Consider the following 22,605-nt stretch of genomic DNA (forward strand, 5'->3'; position numbering starts at 1 on the left):
ATGAACTGGGCATAAAGCAAGATGACTACAAGATACATTGTGACAGTCAGATTGCTATAGATTTGAGCAAGAATTCAATGTATCATTCCCGAACAAAGCATTTTGATATCCGCTATCATTGGATACGCGATGTGACTGAGCATAAATTGTTCAAGTTGGTGAAGATTCACACAAAGGAGAATCTAGTATATATGTTTACAAAGGTTGTTACACCAGAGAAGTTGGAGCTGTGTAGAGACATAGCTAGTTAGATGGTGGGTGACCATCAAGTTTTTTGAAATGCGGCTGGAGGGGGAGAATTACGGGGTCCAGCCTTTTAGCTCCTAAAACCCAAGCCTATTAGGGTTTCAACCCTAGAAACCCTAGAGAGAGCATTATAAATGAATGCTCATTTTTAGTCTTGTATGATATATAACATACAGTATAGACAATACAGGTTTTGAGAGAGGCTGAGAGAAGTTTTTTTTATGTATAAATTTTATAGTTATAATACATCTTTTTCTTCTCAATTTTTGTGCTCTTGTCTCTCTTTATTTTTCTGTATTAGTTTTGTGTGTTTTTTGGTGATCAAAGAATCACAATGGAGGATCAAACCTATTGCTTTGTTATGAAAATTGTTAAAATCGAGCAAATCAGAGAAAATCTAAGGCCGAGTTACTTGAATGGTATTTTGGTTTTCTTTTCTGTTTTCGCCAAATTGACACTAAACCCTTGCCGGTGATGAAACAACGATGGAAATCCTTTTTGCTTGGTCAACTATATATAGTTGCTGACAGATGGAGATCTAACCATGTCAGCCATGGGTTTGAGATCTATTTTCTGTGTTTTACAATGTGTAGGTTTGTTTCTAAGTGACATCTTTTTGGGTGGGAGGTCAAATCCCCTTCGATTTACTATTAATTTTCATTAAGGGTTTTGGGTTTCCATTATGCAAGAGTAGATCGACACAAGCTTCTTAGAAAACTCAAACTTTCATCCGCTATAGTTTACTTTTTATATGCTATTTTGGTTCCATCCAGCAATATGCATATTGGATAAGATAACAACCTCAAGTTTATATAAACCAGATGTACATTATGTGACATATGAAGTTCTATAGTATATATAATGCAGACGTTTTGATTTTGTCTCGTATATTTATATCAAAGAACATAGTAATATTTATTTATACAAACACAATACATATTTTACGATATCTTAAAGTCATCCGGTATAAATAACTTGAACATTTTATTCCATTTAGTATATAATGGAGGAAACAAAAATCTCCAATTTATTTTTAACCGGATGCACATAGTATATATAGTGTACGTTCTATTTCTTTTTCTTTTTTTTAATTTTGTTTAAGGATATTGTTACCCTTTTAGGGTAGGTTTGTAATATGAATTCTTTAGGAATGTAGTGTGGTCAAAACCACTTTTTTAAATTTAGAAAAAAATATCCTATAATTTTTTTTTATTGTTTAAAAACTTCTTGTATCTTTTATTTATTTATTTATTTATTTATTTGGCTCAGATTATTCATTAGTTAAATGCAGTCAAATTAATGGTTAACTTTAACTGTGTAATTAATGGCATGAGTAATATTGATAAATTTTAAAATATTAAAAGAAATTAATGATGAATTTCTAAATTTCACCAAAAAAAATTAATGAATTTCTAGAAGAGTGACGTCAGAAGTATCATATAATTTATGAAGATAACTACTATATATATATATATATATGTATGTATGTATGTATCATCGTTTTATTGGTAAAGATGTTAGTCAAGTTAATGGTTAACGATTTAACGGCTGTGTAATTTACGGAATGAGTACATATATATATAGTTGTTGGTGAATGATGATCGTAGCTCTTGAAATACATAGTACCCATCCGATCATCCATGATAGGTCCATCTATCGCAATTGTGTAATTAATTAATTTGTAGCAAGCAGAGCACATAGCAGAGGCAATAACTAGTAAGTAAAATGGGTAATGGTTCATTTTTATTGTGGAATAATGCCAACTTAACTCAGGTTTTGTTTTCACATTGCCAAATCATCACAATAGTTGAAGGAGGTCATGTGTCTTATCACATGCTTGTAATTAGTTATTAGTTTGTTATTTTTAGTTTTACGTTGGGTAGTTGAACCTAGTTTAGTTTTGACTATAAATAGTGTAATATCAAACTTTTGTAAAAAGACAAAATAGCTTCTGCAGAATTATCAAACAGAAAGTTCTTAAAACTTCCTAGTCTTTCTCCCAAATTTTCTTATCTACTTTCTTGCTCTTTCTCTTCTTTTCTTGCATTTTCTTTCTTCACATGGTATCAAAGCACGCCTTCATGGCTACTCAAGAATATACACTACTTGTTGTTTCACCCTTGAAAGATCGCAGATTCTACCTACACTCAAAGGGCATGATCTGGAAAAGTTCATTCTTATACGAAGAACAACATCTTGATGACTGGAGGTGCGGATGAGATTGACAAAGAGCTTGATTATTGGGAGAAACAAGATCACTTGCTATTAGGGTGGACTAGAGCTATGATTTCACGAGAAGTTCTTTACCATCTGGTTCGATTAAATACAAAATTTGATGTTTGGCAGACTTTTGAATCTAGGTATGCATCTCACTCATGGTCTCAAATTTTACGTCTTTGAACACAATTACAATCAGCTAAAAAAGGAGGTTTAAGCATTAATGAGTACTGGCTTAAAATGAAATTAATTGCTGATGATCTTGAGGCTGCTGGTGAATTTATGCATGAGACAGATTTTGCATATTATATTCTTAGTGGTTTCGGACCTGAATTTGATGCTGTCTCAGAAACTCTGAGCTCTAGGCTAGATTCAATTGGTCTAATAGAGGTTCGTTCTCGATTACTTGTGTAACACCCCGTCCCGAAGTACACCAGAAATTTCTCAAATTTGACCGAGGTTGACCAGGTTTGACCATCATTGACCGAGAAGGGGTCAAATGTTGACTTTTTGCTTTCGATGGAATTTTACATTGACTGAGGTCCCGTTACGAAGTACACATTGGCACGAGTTCATAGACTAATAGCATGTCGAAAACAGAGCTACAGTTTGAAAGTTATGAGCAAAACAAGTTGAGGTCCAAATTGTCCAAGGGTGCCGGGTTGATTTTTTATTTTTGGGGATATGAGCTCTGACTCATATACGAATGTGAATTACTCATCAATACGAGTCTGTAGACTAGCAGTACACCTGATTTGGATATTTTGTTGAAAAGTTATGGACCTGTAAAGTTTTTCAAATACAGTATTATTTTAATATTATTTTTAAATATGTGAACAGTGTACCACGTGTGACTTAATAAAGGATGCCATGTGTCACAATGAGGAGATGCCACATGTCAACCATATTAAATACTATATTACTTAATATTATTTATTTATTTTTATTATTTTATTATTATTATTATTATTTAAAAAAAATTCATTTTTTCTCACGTGGGGAAACAGCCACGAAAATTTCTTTCTTTTTCTTTTTCTTTTCTTTTCTTCTTCTTCTTCTTCTTCTTCTTCTTCCTTCCTCCTTCTTCCTTCCTTCTCCCTCTCGGCCTCACCCCGTTTCTCTTTTTTTTCGATTATGTGAAGCCACACGCGTCTGATGGGGAGGAAGAGGGGGAAGATTCCGGACAGCAGCCGGAAAATGGCAGCCAACCATCGTCAGATGCTACCGGATTGGGCTTCGTTACCGGCGACGGCAAGATTGGCTCCGTCGACAATCCGGCCACCACCCGGCCAAATTGATACTCCTTTCCACCTATTTTGGACCTCTAGAGCTCGATTTTGAGGTTCATTCAGCTCAATTCCCTGCCCTTTGGGAGACACGACAAGTTGAAGTTCGGCCAAAAGCTTCTGTCTACTTTCCGGCCACCTCCGGTCGAGTTGAGTCCAATGGAGATCGGTAACGTATTCCTCGTCCCCTTAGCTTTCCGTTGATACCTTATTTACAAATTTTGGACACCGTTTGTGTTAAACCCCCCAGGTACCGGGTATTATTTACCGGAGTAAAATATTAATTTATTTGACCCTGTGTAATATTGTTGTTTTAGGAACACGTGTGAGCCGTAGAATTGATCCTATGGAGGATCTTTGTTGGATTGCGTGCTCAAGGTGAGTGACCCACCTTCAAAATTATTTTGGGTTGGTAAATTGTGTATATTTTGTGTTGATTATATATTTGGAAATTTTATTCCATGTGTTAATTGTTTAGTAAATTTCTAATTGAAATTTTATGCCAAAATTGAAGGAAATTAAATTATTTTTGTATTATAAATATTTTGGGTTTTAAGAATTTTCTTGAATTTGAAGTTTAATTTAATAATTATTGGATTTTGTTATTGGAATATTTTATAATTAGATATTTGAAAAATATGTTTTATGTATTTGATATTAAGAGAATTTCCATCTAAATTATATTGCCAATGCATGTTGTTTTAATATATGTTTGGGAGCCAAAAATATATTTGGGAATTAAAAAAAATTGTGATTTCAATTTCCTTTATAATTGTTATGTTTATCATGTGATTTCATTGATGGATTTGAAATAGATGGAATTTATATCGATAGATTTACGCTGGAGATATTAAAGAAAATAAATGTGGGATTGTGAATTTGAAAAATGGTATGATTCCCACGATGAGTTTTGGAAAAATTGTTATTTTAAAAATAATATGGTTATTTGTTTTAAACACACTCATACAGTACTGGTGTTCTGTAATGTGTATGTGGATAAGCGAGCAAGTTATAATGTCTCTCGTGAGTTGCCATTGGATCGAGGGCAGGCAAGTTTGATATTGGCCATAAACCGCCCTCCTCCATGGCCGAATTGACGGTTTAAGCAGCGGCGCTGTCGGGATGCCAAAGTGGTCGTATGCAAGTTTCTCTCTTTAACTTCCCGTCAGATGGTGCTCGGGACGCTGGATTTCATAGGGCATCACGGGTATATAGTGTTGTGCGTCAAGTTATTTTCTCGATACGAATTTCAAACCAAGATGCTTTAAATTCGTATTTAAAATTAAACATATTTAAATTTATTTTATTGCTTATTTCAAACTAATATTTTCTAAAATATATTTATTCATGTTTTTACCAATTATTTTAAACTGCTGTTTTAGAATTTTATTTTACCATGTTGATATTATTTATTTAATTTTTAAGATTTTAACATGAATTTTATTTTATTCTTTTATTTATTTTAAATTAAGGTTTAAAATCTATTCCTTGATTATTTCATTGATTTAAACAATAAATTTTATAATTTATATACTGAGTTTATTTTTTGTTTTATGCCAAATTTCTTTAACACAAGTTTATTTACGATTTTATTTATTTTATCTAGTGATGTTTTATTCTAAATTTAATTATTGGATTTTTAAAATGTTTTCAATGTATATATTGAGTTCTAAATTAATATTTGTATTTATGTGCATTCTAAATTATTGCATTCCGTTTAATTTGATATTTCCTTGATTATTTTTTATGTAAATTTTATTGTGATTTTGCTTATTTTATTTATGACATTTTGTGTACAATTTAATAATTGTTATTAAAATTATTCTTATTTCTTATTATACATTCTAGATCTTTAATTTAATGTATTTTATTTATAATTTATTTAATTAATTATTCCTTATTTTTGGGGTACAATTATTGGGTTTTGTGAAAATGTTTTAAAAAGAAAACTTTTCCAACTGAGTGAACTGTAAAGGTTTTTGAGAGAAAACATTATTTCAAATATTTATTATAATTATTTATTTAATTGTTTGGGATTGATTAATTAAGTTTCTTTTATTGTTATATTATTAATATTATAATTGTGTAATAGATTGGGTCACTCACTGAAATGATTAGCATCTCATGTTTTTAAATTCCATTCCCCTAGGTCTAGGTTGGGAGACGTTGATCTTCCGGGGCGAGCTCGACGTCTCAGTTCATTGCCGAAAGTCCAAGAAGCATTTCTTTCCTTTTTCCTCTCCATCTTGTATTGCTTCATCTGTCATTGTATTAATTTCATATTTACTTGTATAATGCTCTGTATACGGATTGGACAAATATTTGTTTAATTGCTTACTGATTCCTTGTTATTATTTTGGAGTGCTGTAAATTTGTGGAAACAAATTGGAGTAAGGTGGGAGGAATAAGCGGATGTTTCTAAAAGTGTTTTTCGTGCAGGAAAATTTTATGGTAAGTCTAACCCTTAGGGGAGGTTCTGCCGGATTTTTCATTGGAGGGTCCAGTAGGATTTTCTTGGGATCAAGGCTTGTCTAGGGTTCCGGTAAGGAATTTTGGACGGATCCTGGCAACTTGCATATGAAAGCAAGTTAGAAGAATATAATTTTGCTCTTTCTATGAATATTGGTAACTCTCACTCAGCAAATATGATAAATTATGTTTCTAATACTGGTTTGAGTTCAACAAATATGGTTTAAAATCCTATTGATTTCTCTGTTACTTCATTGGGGCCAACAATTGCTTCTAATGTTCCTAGCTTTGATAATCAATATGTTCATTTAGTTCGTGAAAATATTGACACATCTGGGAGTAATTTTTAGTTTTATAGAAACAATGGCAATATTGGTCGTAATTACTATCCAGAGATAGGTTTGACAAAGGATATGTTGGCAACTATAATAATCCTAATGAGAGTTACAATGCTCGGGGAAAAGCTACCTTTGGTAGAGGCAAGGGAAATAACCCGTTTGTTAAGTGTGTAAAATGGTGGGATATGTTGGTGATGTTTGCTATTATAGGTATGCTCAACCATTTCAGCAAATCTTTCCGTAGCCGAGCTTTAATGCTGTAAGGACAAGTCCTAGGAATTTCTTTGCTAGTGTTTAGACGAATCTACAACCTGGTTTTCCTAATAACTTTTTGTGTAGTTATAATGTGAGACCAATTGTCACACTAGAACAATTTCCTGGGATTATTACTTCAAGTCTACTACCACATGTTCTACTTTTGGTTTGTCTAATCCTTTTAACTGTGGTGTCTCATCACAATCTAGTAATTTTAACAATCCCTCTGGTCAAGTGCAGTAGTAGCCTTCTGGGTTTTATGTTCAAAATGGTCAAAATCACTTTGGTGCTCACGTATCATCTTCAGTTGGACTAAATTCTATATGGTATCCTTTAATGCCTCAAATGTAAGCTAATATGAGCAATCTATCCATTTCTCCCAACTCTTTTGCTAATGTTGTGTCTGTAACAGTCGATAAAAATCCCTTCTGGTTCTTAGACAGTGGAGCTACTAACCATATAGCTGGAGATGGTGACAGTCTTCTTGGGCAAATTAAATATCAAGGAAATAACAAACTTGTTGTTGGCAATGAACAGAATGTGGATATTACCTGTATTGGTAACACATTTATACCTTCAATGTCTATGTTAATAAGACTCAACAATATTTTGATTGTGCTTTGTTTAGCTAAAAACTTGTTGAGTATTTCACAACTAACTAAAGATAATGGTTTAGTTGCTGAATTTACTGACAGCTATTGTTTTATCGAGGACAAAATGGGCAGACTTGAACTTAAAGGAGTTTTAGAAGATGGAGAACACAAGTAAATAAAGTTTTTACAAGTTTCTGTGTTGTTGGATCTAGTCAAGATTATAATAAGGATTATTGCTTGTCAAATGGTACTAGTAAACCTATTGTTGACACCTTTAATATTGTTGGTGGATCAATTTTCTCTCCTTTAGCATGTACCTCTTCATCTGATTGTTTTCTAGTTGTAAAAAGTGTTGTCTGCCACAACATTAATACTTCAGAGTTTGCATTGTTTCTTAACAGACTAGGACATCCAAATAACAAAATTACATTGGAAGTCCCCAAAAGTTGTAATAAGATATTTCTTAATAAAGATAAGTTCTTTTGAGATGCATGTCAACTTGGTAAAAATCATTAGTAAATTTTCTTATCTATACTTCTATAACATCGGCACCATTAGAAATCATATAAACAGATTCATGGGAGCCTGTCTCAGTTTTTTCCAAGGAAGTGTACAAGTATTATATACAGCTTTTGGATGATTTCTCAAGGTATGTCTAGATATATCCTTTAAGAACTAAGTCAGAAGCTTTGGCATTATTTTCCAAGTTTCATGTTATGGTTGGAAGGCAGTTTGATAGGAAAATCAAAGTTCTTCAGGCTGATTGGGGAGGAGAATTCAGATCTTTTCTCCTTTAGCTTTCAAAATTGGGTATTATCTTTAGCCACGCCATCCATATATTCATACACAAAATGGAAAAGTGGAAAGGAAGCACAGACATCTTGTTGAATTGGGATTCTGTCTCTTGGCTGAGGCTCATATGCCACTGATTTATTGGTGGGAAGCTTTTCACTGTGCTTCTTTCTTGATCAATCGACTGCCAACTCAGGTTCTTAATCAACTTTCTCCCTATGAAATATTATTTCACAAGAAACCCGATTATACTTTTCTTAAGGTCTTTGAATGTGCTTGTTTTCCAAATCTAAGATCTTATAACAAGTTTGAGTGTCATATAACCACGTGTTTGTTTATAGGACACTGATGCGAATCCACCCAAACCCGCACAACCGACAACCCGATGGCATGCCGACCCAATATGGATGAAGACTGGGCCGATCATTAGAGCTCAAGCCAAGAGGTTTAAGGACAACCTAGGAGCATTTATACAGGGAGTAGTTAATTCTCAAAAGAGCTGGTCCATACCCGAAGATAAAAAGCCTGTTCTAAGCATCTGAGTGGTGGAAGCCGATACGGACCCAAGTAGTTGTTTTCGTGCAAATTTGGATTCCAAGCCGCAAGGAATGGTTCCAAAACTTTATGAACTCAATGAATATCATTAAAAAGACATGGAATGTAGCCAAGGCAGAATCAAAAGCATCTAAAAAGGACTTGTTTGGACAGCATCTCAATTTGGCCAAAAATGTGTTGTTTAGCCGCTGGCTTTGACTTTTCTTCTTGTTTGATTTATTCCAATCAAGGAGCAACATGTGGGAATCATTATTAATCATATTTGGCATCCTAAATGGCATATGGAAGCTGATTTGGAGCCCAAAAAAGCTGGAGATTGGTCAAAGATGCTTTAGTAGTCAAACTAGTCAACTAGTTTTCTAATTTGATTTTGACTTTTTGTTTTACAAAATTAGTCTTTTATTTAATTTCTATTTATTTATATGCTGGAAAAATCAACTTATGAAATTTATTATTTTATTATTTTCATTTTAAATTAATTAATTCCTATTTGAAAATTAAGAAATTAATTAATCCAAATTAAATTAGGAAAGGAGGTGATTTTCGGCCATCATTAGGTTTCCTATTCTTTGGTGGCCGGTTTTACCTAGATAATTAGGATTTTATTTTGTAACTTTCTAGCCTATTTAAAGGCTTGTTTTATCAATAACATACAGTACATTATTCATGCAGAAAATTATTTGTGAGATTGAATTCTTTTTGTTCTCTTTGAACACCTAAAACACCATTAGTGAATGAGTGTTTTAGTTTGACCTATCAATAAGATATCCATCACCTATTGTGGCATCTTAATTATACTAACGTTTCTAATCACAGGTTGGTTAAGGATTAAGGTGACCATTAGAACTTGAACATAATTAGATTCAGGCTAATATAATACGGGTTTAGGAGCAGGTCATCGTAGGTTTGCATCATTTGGTATCAGAGCTAAATTTTGTTCAGGTTTGATCGATCTTTATTTTCTTTATTTTTTTTGTGTTAATATACAATTTTAGCATTAGGTTAAGGTTGCTTCTATCATCATACACATTCAGCATATAAAAAAAAAAATTCATTCCTAGTCAAATTAGGTTTTCTTTGTTCTATAGTATTTTTGTTTCCTAGTTTGTTGGTTGTCTTTCATTATTGTTCTTGGTAATTTAGTTTATTGTTGATTTTACTTTGCTGTTTTTGGTCTTAATTATTTGCATTCAGACATTCAAAAAAAAAAAAAGAGAGAGAGTGGTTTGCAGAATAAAAAAAAAAGTTACAAAATTTGGAAGTTGAACTTTGGTGGTCACCCATTTGTTGAGTTTTTGGTGTTGAAATTGCAATTTGATTGTTAATTCTTGCTACTGCAGTTGAGATTATATTTTTTGAGTAAAAAAATAAAAAGAAAAGAAAAAAATCTGAATTTAAAAAAAAAAAAAAGGCCAGTTTTGTTGAATTGGGTATTGAAATTTGTTTGCTGGAAATTTCTTTGGATTGCTGAATTGTTGACTATTTATTCAATATTTGTAGTTGTTGGAGATTTATTTTTGCTGCAGGATATTTGAAATTTTAGGCGCTAAAAATATTGGATTAAAATTAGTTAAAGGTTTTGATACAAAAACTTGCATTACAAGAAGAACAACAACACTATTCCTTAATTTTGTTCAAATTGATTCTTGTTCGTGTTTGAAATTCTTTTTATAAATTTTTATTCTTGAATCCTAAATTTCTTACCATCTGGTCCAGTTCTTATTGATTCTGAAATTTTCCTTGTTAATTTGCCTTATTTTGCCCAGCAAAGCCAAAAACTAGATTTGGTTAAATTCATCGGTATTGCTTGCTTTTTGCTACTGTTTTGTTGATAAGTTTAATTAAAACATACTTTAATTGCTGTTCAATGGGTGTTTTAATTAGAACTTTGAGTGAGAAAAGGCAAGATGAGCTTAAAAGAAGGTAAAAGCCGAAATTAGTGTGAAAACACGAGTGTCGAGACCTTGATTGAGTGAAACACGTAAGGGAGTGATTCTGGTGAGGTTCTATTTTATTTTTTGCTGTTCATACTAACATGGCAGATTCAAGGTTGAGAAGAGGAGATTACCCACTAAGGATTAATGAAGAAGAATCTGTAGGATTCCATGGTGATTCCCAAGCTACGGGGAGTGGTGAGCAAACGGACATAAGGGCTGTCTTGAAACAATTGCAGTGAATGAACACTCAATTTGACCATATAAATCAAAGGATGGACAGATTAGAAACATCCCACGGAATGCCAAATACAAGGTTTGATGCTCATGGAGGCCGAGGTCGAGGTTGAGGAGGCTGTGGACGACCTAGAGAGGAGTTCGAAAAGGGACATTTTGGAGATGATCTCAAGGAAGGAATGGATGAAACGTATGCTGTCCAAGACAGGAGGAAGATGATGATCTTGGACATATCAAGGTAAACATTCCACCTTTCATGGGAAAAAGTGACCCGGAAGCTTATTTGGAATGGGAGGAGCAAATGAAGATGATTTTTTATTGTCATAACTATTCGGAGGCCAAGAAAGTTAAATTGGCAGCAATGGAATTTGGACATTATGCACTCCAATGGTGGACAAATGAATAAAATACCCGAAGGAGAGTAGGTGATGAATTGATTACTACTTGGTGACAAATGAAAGGAGCCATGAGGAAGCGATTTTTACCGACTCACTACCATAGGTTGCTACATCAAAGGTTACAATCTTTGACACAAGAAAGTAGGTCCGTGGAAGATTATTACAAGGAGATGGAGATGCTTACGATGAGATTAAGCATGAATGAAGATAGAGAAGCAACCATGGCAAGGTTATTGGGTGGTTTGAATCATGATATAGCCAACCAAGTGGAGCTTCAACAATATGAAGAATTGGAGGAGATGCTTCATGTGGCCATCAAAATTGAAAATCAATTCACAAGGAAGGTAAGCTCATGGTTTGGAGGAGTTAGAAATAGTGGGAGGTTAAATCCAAGTGCTTGGAGAAGCAATCCCATCTATGATTCAAAGCTAATACCGAAGCAAGGTGAGGAGAGCTTCAATCGGCCAAAGAAGGAAGCCAAAACCAAATTTGTCCAAGCACACAAAAGTGAAGGTAAATCTTATCCTAAACCTTCAAGATCTTGAGAAATTGTTTATTTTAAATGCCAGGGATGAGGACACATTGTCAATCAATGCAAGAATAGAAGAATGAAAGGTAATGGTGAACTAGAATCCTAAAGTGAGGAAAGTGGGGGAGAGGCCGAATTGGATGATGAAGAACTTGGAGGGGACGAGCATGAGGAATCCAAAACACTCAAACCTTCAAGGGCTGACTTGAGCTTAGTTGCAAGGAGGGTCCTTACTGTATACAAAGATGAGGATCAAATTTAAAGAGAAAACATCTTCCATATCTTATGTGAAATTCAAGGTAACATATGTAGTATGATTATAGAATAGTGGGAGTTGTGCAGATGTAATTAGTAGCATGGTAGTTGATAAATTAGGCTTAATAACTATTAAACACCCAGAATCATATAGATTACAATGGCTTAATGATAGTGGAGAGATGAAAGTAAATAAATAAGTCAAAGTAAAATTCAGTATAGATAAATATATGGATGTTGTGTTGTATAATGTTATGCCTATGCATGCTAGTCATATATTATTGGGGAGGCCATAGAAATTTGATAAAGATGGAATACATTATGGGAGAGAAAACTCCATTGTTTTTAAGTTTAAAGGCAAGAAGGTTAAGCTGGAGTCATTGACCCCGAATGAGGTTTTTAGAGACTAATTACAAATGCAACAAAAGAGGGAAGCCCAGAGGCTCAAAGAGAAGGTTAATATGGCACCAACGGTTTCACCATCCATTCAAGAGGGAAAATGTGAGCTTGCTGTCCAAGGTAAGTCCTCTAAAACCCAGGTTGAGTGAGGAATTTGGTGCAAAAGCCGAGAGTGATGTAAAACCCATTGAATCCGTGAGTGAGAAAAGAAAAGAAAGAAAAGAGAGGAAAAATGAAAAATTTTATCTTAGTTTTGGGGATGTTAATAAAGCCATCTTCAGTAAAAAACCATCACTGGTCATGAATTATAAAAATGCTTATTTAAAAATGCTTTTGTTGTATAGAACTTTATCTACCTTGTTGAGAACTTTATTCTGTGGAAAGTTAAAAATTTGGAAGAGATTATTTGCTAACTTTAAAAAGTGTACTTTTTGTCATAATGAGCATGTATTTCTCTATTTTGCTGTGATAATGTTTGATCCATGAGATTTGGTTTGTTTGCACTTACGAAAGGAGAGGTTTCCAAAATAAAGAAAGTCAAAGCTTATGCCACGTGTGCATGGACCTTTTCAAGTTTTGGAGCGAATTAACAAGAATGCCTACAAACTTGATTTAACAGGTGAGTACAATGTTAGTGCCATTTAATATTGCTGATATCTCATTTTTCTGCAGGTGATGATCTTGATTTAAGGACAAATCATTTTCAAGAGGAGGGGAATGATGCGAATCCACCCGAACCAACACAACCGACAACCCACTGGGGTGCCGACACAATACGAATGAAGACCGGACCGATCACTAGAGCTCAATCCAAGAGGTTTAAGAAAAACCTGGGAGCATTTATATAGGAAGTAATTAATTCTCAAAAGAGCTTGTCCATACCCAAAGATACAAAGTCTGTTCTAAGCATCCGAGTGGTGGAAGCCGATACGAACCCGGGTAGTTGTTTTCGTGCAAATTTGGACTCCGAGTAGCAAGGAATGGTTCCAACACTTCATGAACTCAATGAATATCATTAAGAGGACATGTAATCTAGCCAAGGCAGAATCAAAAGCATCTAAAAAGGACTTGTTTGGACAGCATCTCAATTTGGCCAAAAATGTGTTGTTTAGCTGCTGGCTTTGACTTTTCTTCTTGTTTGACTTATTCCAATCAAGGGGCAACGTGTGAGAATCATTATTAATCATATTTGGCATCCTAAATGGCATATGGAAGCTAATTTGGAGCCCAAACAAGCTGGAGATTGGTCAAAGATGCTTTAGTAGTCAAACTAGTCAACTAGTTTTCTAATTTGATTTTGACTTTTTGTTTTACAAAATTAGTCTTTTATTTGATTTCTATTTATTTATTTGCTGGAAAAATCAACTTAGGAAATTTATTATTTTATTATTTTCATCGTAAATTAATTAATTCCTATTTGAAAATTAAGGAATTAATTAATCCAAATTAAATTAGGAAAGAGGTGATTTTCGACCATCATTAGGTTTCCTATTCTTAGGTGGTCGATTTTACCTAGATAATTAGGGTTTTATTTTGTAACTTTCCAGCCTATTTAAAGGCTTGTTTTATCAATAATATACAGTACATTTTTTATGCAGAAAATTATTTGTGAGATTGAATTCTCTTTGTTCTCTTTGAACACCTAAAATACCATTAGTGAATGAGTGTTTTAATTGACTTATCAATAGGATATCCATCACTTATTGTGGCATCTTTATTATACCAAGGTTTCTAATCACAGGTTGGTTATGGGTTAAGGTGACCATTAGAACTTGAACATAATTAGATGCAGACTAATATAATACGGGTTTAGTCGCAGGTTGTCCTAGATTCGTATCAGATACAGCCCTGATAATAAAGGTTATCGATGTTTACATCCATCTGGGAGGGTGTATATTACCAATAGTGTTATGTTCCATGAAATTGAGTTCCCCTTTCTTACTAGTTTTCCTTCAGTTTCTGATAACGAAATTGAAACCTTTTCTTCTTGTTTATCGTCTGATGCACCATTGTTTGTTATATATAAAAATGTTTCTTCTATTCCCTTGTCTGATCTTACTCAAATTACTACTTCTCTTCCAAATACATATTTACCAAATTTAGTTTCTCAAAATATTTCTTCTTTTGAACTAAATTCTTCTTCCAAAAATATTGTTTCTTCTTCTAAAATAAATCTTCATTTCATAACATTTCTTCCAAAATTTCTTCAGTTACTTGGTCTCCAAATAATTGCTCTCCACTATCTGATTGTTCTTCTTCTTCTTTTGATATTTCAAAATTAGCTTCTAGTATTGAACCCTCTATTAAACAAAATTCTTGATCTAATTCAGACCAACCAGTTTTATCTGGTTCACGCATAGATTTTCACTCTTTTAAATCCTTACCCAAAACTAAATTTTTCCATCCTATGATAACTACATCTAAGAATGGCATCCTTTACCTCCTACTTCTCTAAACACAATCATTGAACCAAAAATAGTCAAAGCTGCACTTCTTGATCCACAATGGAAATCTGCTATGGAGCTTGAGTATTCAACTTTAATGAAAAACAATACTTGGTAATTAGTTCCTTATACCTCTGAAATGAATGTTGTTAGAAATAAATGGGCATTCCGAGTGAAATATAATGCAGATGGTACTGTCCAAAGGTATAAAGCTAGATTAGTTGCTAATGGTTTTCTACAAGCACCAGGATTGGACTATTTTGAAACTTTCAGTCGGTGATTACGCCAACTACAATTAAATTGATTTTGACAATAGCTCTTTCAAAAAATTGTGTAATTCGTCAACTAGATTTTAATAATGCATTTTTTAATGGAGATCTCAATGAAACAATGTATATGTCACAGCCTGAGGGATTTGTTTCTTCATTAAATCTAGGATATGTTTACAAGTTACAAAAAGCTTTATATGATTTGAAATAAGCTCCACAAGCTTGGTTTGAAAAACTTAAAAGAGTGTTGCTTCAAAAAGGATACAAGAACTCACAAGCTAATACATCATTATTCTTGTTTAACACTGATACAACCTCTGCTATGATACTAGTGTATGTAAATGATATAATAGTCACAGGGAACAATTACGTTTTTATCAATCCGCTTATTAAAGATTTGAATGCAGAGTTTCCTCTCAAGGATCTTGGAGATTTACATTTCTTTCTTGGAGTTGAGGTTCATCGATTTGGAGGTATTATGCATTTAACTCAAATTAAATACATCAGAGATTTGTTACAGAAAACTAAAATGGATGGTGCAAAAGAAGTTTGTTCTCCTATATTAACTAGCAGGCAGTTGTCTTTATATGATGGTGAAATATTTGATAATCCTAAGTTATATTGAAGCACTATGGGAGCACTTCAGTACCTGACAATAATCAGGCCAGAAATTTCTTTTTCAGTGAACAAGTTAAGCCAGTTTCTCCATGCTTCTACAAGAGCACATTGGGAGGCTTGCAAGAGACTACTTAGATATCTAAAAAGTACTGTACATGTTGGTCTTCAGCTGCAAGCTTCAAATCAGTTAGTATTACATGCATTTGTATATTCAGATTAGGCTAGTATCCTGATGATAGAAAATCTACAAGTGGATACTGTATCTTTCTGGGAGCAAGTTTGATCTCATAGAGTTCTAAAAAGAAACACATAATTGCTAGATCAAGCACAGAAGCTAAATATAGAGTCTTGGCTCATGTTATAGCTTAATTATGTTGGCTAAAAAATCTTATTAAAGAATTGTAGTTTTTTTTTCAAAGGCCAATAATATGGAGTGATAATATTGATGCAGCATTATTAGCATCTAATCCAGTGCATCATGCTTGTGTTAAGCATATCGAGATTGATTTGCACTTTATTAGAGATAAGGTGTTAGACAAAGAAATTGAGATTCGTTATATGCCTTCAAAGGAGCAGGTTACTGATATTTTTACCAAACCATTGGGTACTTCATGTTTTCAGTTTCTAAGGAACAAATTAAAAGTGAGTGAAGTCCCCCCAGTCATGAAATCTGCAATGTTGTAGTTTTTTTTAGATAGCAGAGGTACCTTTAGCTTGAGGAGGCGTATTGTGGAGAAATGCCAGCTTAGCTCAGGTTCTGTTATCACATTGCCAGATCGTCACAATAGTTGAAGGAGGTCATGTGGCTTATCACGTGCTTGTAATTAGTTATTAGTTTGTTAGCTTTAGTCTTACATTGGGTAGTTTAACCTGGTTTAGCTTTGACTATAAATAGTGTAATATCAGACTTGTAAAATAAATAAATAAATAAATAGCTCCTGCAGAATTATCAAACAGAGAGTGCTCGAAACTCCTGGTCTTTCTCTCAAATTTTCTTATCTACTTTCTTGCTTTTTCTCTTCTTTTCTTGCATTCTCTTTCTTCATAGTTTTTCTCCAAGGGGAAGAGCTGCGGCGTCTAGCAAAGTTGGTTCATCATCAAGAAGTAGAGAATGTTAAAATAGTCAATTTCAAATCAGAAGACGAACAGAGAAAAATACATGAACGAAATCAAAGCTTGCTACACATCGGATTGGAGCTTTTGGACAGTGGTGAGCAAATAAAAAGGGATTATGAACAGGATGAAACTCGATCTCCCATTGCTCATAAGATCTTCTCCGGTGCGGAGTGGACTATCAACACTTCATTCCAATGCGTCTGCAACTGCATCCTGCAAAGAAACTGTCTCACCAAAGTCACTGAATATTCCAAAAGGCTCATCCATATACTGCACAACTTGGATCCTCAAGACACTTCAAGTGTTCTGAAACTATTCATTGATTGCCGATGCAAAGGAATACGAGAAAGCTATAGTAGAGTATGCCACCAAGCATTCAAATCCTGTTCTTTCCTATTTCTCCAACTGGATCGAGAACGAATACATCATCTTCAAGAGCTTACTTATAAGGTTGTTATATTAATTTTTTGTTTTTCAAATTAGGACTGATATATGTATTTATACAGGTTAATTACCTTATATATAAGTTGATACCAGTATGTTTTTTGTTAAAGCAGCTTTGATATACATACCACTTATCTCAGCATTGCTATGTTGAACCTATGCCCAACGACAAGGCTCTCGCTTATCAAATTGCTCATCAAAGGCAATTTAATTGAATACAAGTCTCTCAGGCACCCCAATCTCTCTCTACATCTGCTATATACTATATATCTATCCAATCTCTCTCTACATCTACTATACGAGATATATCTATATATATATGTTTATAAATGTATGGTATGGTGGTGGATACATGTATCCTATATATCAAATTTAAAATTAATGGTGTTAGAAAATAACTCAAAATCTTGGACCCGTTTCAGGCCCAGCTTTGTTTTCTCATATAAATACCCATTTATATCAATTGCTAGGGTATTCTAACGCATTGTGAGATTTGAATGACTGTATATATTAAGGTTTAAAGTTTTCTAAGAGTTTATTTTTCCACCAATCTTGTACCGTTCTTTTTTATAGTGGATTACAAATATTACCTTCTTCTGTGGGCACAGGCACATCACCAAACCACGTTTATCTTTCTGTCACTATTTTTCTTTCTCACTTTATTTCTTTGTTGTTTGATTATTCTTAAATAGATTTGTTCCGTAAATCCTAACAAACTGGTATCAGAGCCATACTAATCTATTTGGGAATTTCTATCATGGCGACAACAAATTCGACATCTAGAAGTTTGAGCATAAAACGAGTTTCTCCATGTGGCAAGTCAAGATGAAGGCGATTTTAACACAGAATGTGGATGTTGATGAGCGTGCCCTATCCACCATCCAGTTAAGCTTGTCCAATGAAGTTTTGAGAGAGGTCCTTGATCAGAAGACAGCAAAGGACTTGTAGGATAAGTTGGAATCTTTGTACATCACAAAGAATCTCATTATGAAACTGATTGAAAAGCATCATCTGTACACCCTTTCAATAGCTGAAGATACATCTATTAAGACGCACATAGATGAATTTTCTACTATTTTGTTAGATCTGGCAAACATGGACATTAAATATGATGATGAAGATCAAGCCGTAATATTACTGTGCTCCTTACCTCCATCGTATAAAAATTTTAGGAAAACTTTGATTTACAGTAATAAAATCTAAAATTTGAGGCTTTTTTATATTCTAAGGAGTTGTTTGATAAAGAGTTGACTAGCAGTTCTAACAATAATAATTTTGGGAGTTCCGAAGAGCATTTGGTTGTTAGAGGTAGAACATCATCTAAAGATCAAAATAATAATAATAACAATGGTGGTGGCCGGTCAAGATCGAAGTAAACCTTACTTATCACTACTATAAGAGAAAGGGGCATATCAAATTTAATAGACGATGAAAAACATCTACCAAATGCTTTATTCAATATGTGATCCTTTCTTCCACTGTATGATTTCAAAAATAGGTATTAGAGCACCTGTTGAATCAGTGTGTGATCGATTATTTATTAAATATATAACACCTAAAATTTTAATATTTATGTTATTTATAATTTTGGTATTATAAATGAATTGATTTTTTTTATTTTTTTTTTTTTTTTTTTTTTTGCAATTAATTCATGATAAATCCTTACCTGTATTTTTTCTTGCTTGATGTATTTATTTATTTATTCAATTTTAAAATTTTAATTATTTATTTCGTAATAAAATGGGATTTTTTAGAATATATGTAAATTTACCCTATAAAAACCATACACTTGTCACTGTTTGTCGTTTTTTGTACCTATCTAACCTACAATATGAGAGGAAACCACCATAGATGAATAATAGACGAAGACAACAAACACCAGAATGCCGTCATACTCATATGCGATTAATCAGACGCTCCCGAATGAGCCACTGGAAATTGCTGCAATTAACTCACTTTATTGTAAATGTCGTTTCACCCGCTCAATTTTATGAATTTCTATTTCACATAATTCATGAAAGAGATAATTTGTTAATGGGCCTTTTTATAATCCCTTTTGCACGCCACATCCAAGTTCCAAATGCATATTGTTAAATAGACAGCTAAGCATATAAAGCAATTTACTGAAGTTGATGCTTAAGTTGGTTGGAAACAAAGAAATCAAAATGTATCATTCTCTGGCCTTTTTCTCCAATTGAAAACGAATATATGGGGGACTAAAATGTTGATCCACCAATATCTCAATTTCTAAATTTTTCTACATAAATGCTACAAAACTGCATCATGAGAAAAGATTAGAAGATGCAGATTTCAGAAATTCAGATAGAAATGAATTTTTAAACATACATATTACAAAGAAAGAATAGGAAAAAATGAAAGAATAGGGAAAAATGATTACTATTTATATTAATATGCACAGTTTTGTCAAAACAAAAGGCATCTCAGAGTTGGATACAGAACACTCCAAGGAACCGTCATGAACATCTCCTCGACAAAGTGGACATACACTGAAAGAGCAGAGAGTGTAAAGAGTGAGAGGCATTGATCACATAATATTGCAAGGATTATTAGCATAAATCATAGGGTAAAGAAACACTAATGGATAAATGAATGTACCCATGTATCTCTTTAAGCCACTTATCCACACATGACATGTGATACTCGTGGTGGCAAGGAAGAACTCGAATTTTGTCCCCATCCTTGTACTCGGCAAGGCAAATATAACACCTATCAAAGCCAAACTTAGTGTGGTCATAAATAAAAGTAAAACAAATAATTTTTACTGTAACTAAAATCAATATAAAAAGACATCTAAAACCATATGCAACACATAAGAAAAACACACCACAATACTGACAAAAACAAAACAAAACCAAAAGAAAAAAAATAGGAATCGTCTAGCACCAACATACTTGGAGCCCACCTCCACAGACCAAGAACAAATGTACAGGAACATGTAAATTCAAATTTGCTAATGTGTTTGTGTTGTCTAGATATCAACATTTAGGCCCACTTCCTAACAACTTACTCTTTTAACTTGGACTCAAAGTCTGAATGTTCATCTTCCTATGTTAAAGTCTTGTAACTTTCTTATCTATTATTGCTTATTCTATGAATGTAATACTGCCATTCTTTTCCGTTTTCCAGTTATTGGAGAGGTATAAACATGAGGGACTGTCGGTGTGTGTTCGTCTCATCTTGTTCCATTTAATCTGGTCCACTTTCTAACAATTTATAGTTTTAGCGACTTAACAAATTTAATTGAATTCAACTAGTTCAACTTACTCTTTAACATCATCACTAGCCTCAGCTGCATCAACTTTCTTGTGACTCTTAGGTGGAAATGAGTCAACAATGTCAGTGCTATCAAATATAAACAGTTAAACATATCTTGTAGCGCTATAAACCCAAAATCTATACATATTCATAAAAAAACTGTTGGATATTTTATGTGAATTAGTCATAATCATGTAATTCATTTACAGGGCTTATTTATATCAGTAATGAAACTGGTTTATTATTGAATTTTTTAGTAAAGTCCTTGGCCACACACTTTCTGTAATATTTCAGTTAGCCTATTGGACTGAAAGATTTATTCTCTCTATAAGCTCAATTGACTTATTCCCTATTTTATTATTATTATTATTATATTATTATTCTTTTATTATTTTATTATTATTATTATTATTTTACTAATTATTTTGTATATATATATATATATATATAAATAAACAAGTTAGGAATAAGTCGTGTGTAATAATACAATTCATAACAATTGAGATTAGAGTTTTGAGGTATCTATGATATCTATTTGGTGAAAACCTGAGGAGAAAAAGTTAAAGAGTAGTGTATCCATTAGGCATTACTTTTATTACTACTGTGTTCTATTTTGTAAGTAGATTCTGATAAATCAATTGCTGCACTTAAAGGTTAGTAATTCAATTAAATACAGTTTTTATAATTATGTGTGTAAAGATCTTGGGATTACACTGATATGGTTGATGCAAAGTAAATTGTTCATATATGATAGCACTAACAAACAACAGATTTTGGGGCAGGACTTGAGACCATAGTCAGGGAAAGTGAGACAGACAGGTTGCCGATGAATTTCATCCAGAATATGCAGAACATAGATTATGCAATACTGAAAAATTCACACAAACATTCAAAATGAAATAAATAAATGACAATCAGTTAGATGGGCTTCAAATCTGAAACAAATCAATTTAATTGAGACCAATGAGGAACTGAAAACTGTTGTGTTGAAGGCCTTCATGAAAAAATTAAGAATTAAAAAGGATATAATTCATAGTGTTTTTTTAGTTATATTTTAATTTCCTTTAGGAAGTTATTTAAGGACGTATCTATGCAAAGAAGTAGGTCAGAGATGGGAGTTGTACACATTGTATATATTGCGTTTTAAGGTCAAAATACATGCAGGTCAATAGTGTCTTGTACCTTGAAAGACATGACTTCCTTCAAAAAAAAAATTTACAATATCAAATAAAAAACCTGAAACCGTTAGAGAGAGAGAGAGAGAGAGAGAGAGAGAGAAGTTCCAAAGTTGTGAATGGTCACATGAGATATGAATTATGGAACTCAAGAAATTTTGAGTTATAATTCAAGGAAAGAAAGAACTTTGTAATTTTTTTTCTTTCTAATATCTTCTCAGCATAATATTACCACAAGTAATATAAAAAGATATACATATAGCAACACCAGGAAAGTAAAGCATCCAAGAAGGGAAACAATTTACCACAAACAAAGCTTCAGCAAGCATGACAATTCTTGATATACTTGCACGAGTAGTGGACTCTTCAGTCATCAAGAACGACTCGCATGAGCATGAACCATCAGGGTGAAAACCTGATGGACAAAAAGCATTCCGTCGACTGCTCTCATCAAGGCCACCTCGAAGTCTTCCCAGACCTGCAAGGAATTATGCACATATGGTTCATAAAAACTATCCAGGGGCATAAAGTACAAATTACAACTTTTACTGATTAAACTTCCTATCAACAACATCCATGATCTAACTAAATTAACATAATACAACAAGAAAATATTCCAAGAAAGCATAGTTTTCTGGTTCAATATTCATAATTCCATTGCTAACTTTGAATTCTCTGGTTATCTTTTTAAGAAAGAGTTGGATGCTCATGTTTCTCTAGACCACCTTCTTCTTTGTCAAGAACTCCAGATGAAAAACCA

The 22,605-nt window shown here is 33.2% G+C and overlaps 1 protein-coding gene across 1 annotated transcript; it reads right to left on the reverse strand.

Moving 5' to 3' along the window:
* Positions 1–19,651: 19,651 nt before the first annotated feature.
* LOC112490494 (receptor homology region, transmembrane domain- and RING domain-containing protein 2-like) lies at positions 19,652–22,555 on the reverse strand. The gene is made up of 7 exons (XM_060813713.1): positions 22,441–22,555; positions 22,151–22,323; positions 21,456–21,538; positions 20,680–20,757; positions 20,011–20,121; positions 19,812–19,901; positions 19,652–19,670 (listed from the first exon to the last, which is right to left on the reverse strand). The coding sequence occupies exons 1-7, from the start codon at positions 22,553–22,555 to the stop codon at positions 19,652–19,654; spliced, it is 669 nt and encodes a 222-aa protein (XP_060669696.1).
* Positions 22,556–22,605: the final 50 nt, after the last annotated feature.

This window comes from Ziziphus jujuba, chromosome 1 (assembly GCF_031755915.1).
Source record: "Ziziphus jujuba cultivar Dongzao chromosome 1, ASM3175591v1".
Taxonomy (NCBI): domain Eukaryota; kingdom Viridiplantae; phylum Streptophyta; class Magnoliopsida; order Rosales; family Rhamnaceae; genus Ziziphus; species Ziziphus jujuba.

Excerpts from the sequence above, each read along its gene's own strand:
- LOC112490494 (XM_060813713.1), bottom strand. The coding sequence starts at position 22,555 with ATGAGCATCCAACTCTTTCTTAAAAAGATAACCAGAGAATTCAAAGTT. Across the intron at positions 22,324-22,440 it reads ATATTTTCTTGTTGTATTAT|GTCTGGGAAGACTTCGAGGT; the intron begins GTTAATTTAGTT and ends AATTCCTTGCAG. Across the intron at positions 20,122-20,679 it reads GCTAGTGATGATGTTAAAGA|GTGTTATATTTGCCTTGCCG; the intron begins GTAAGTTGAACT and ends TGGCTTTGATAG.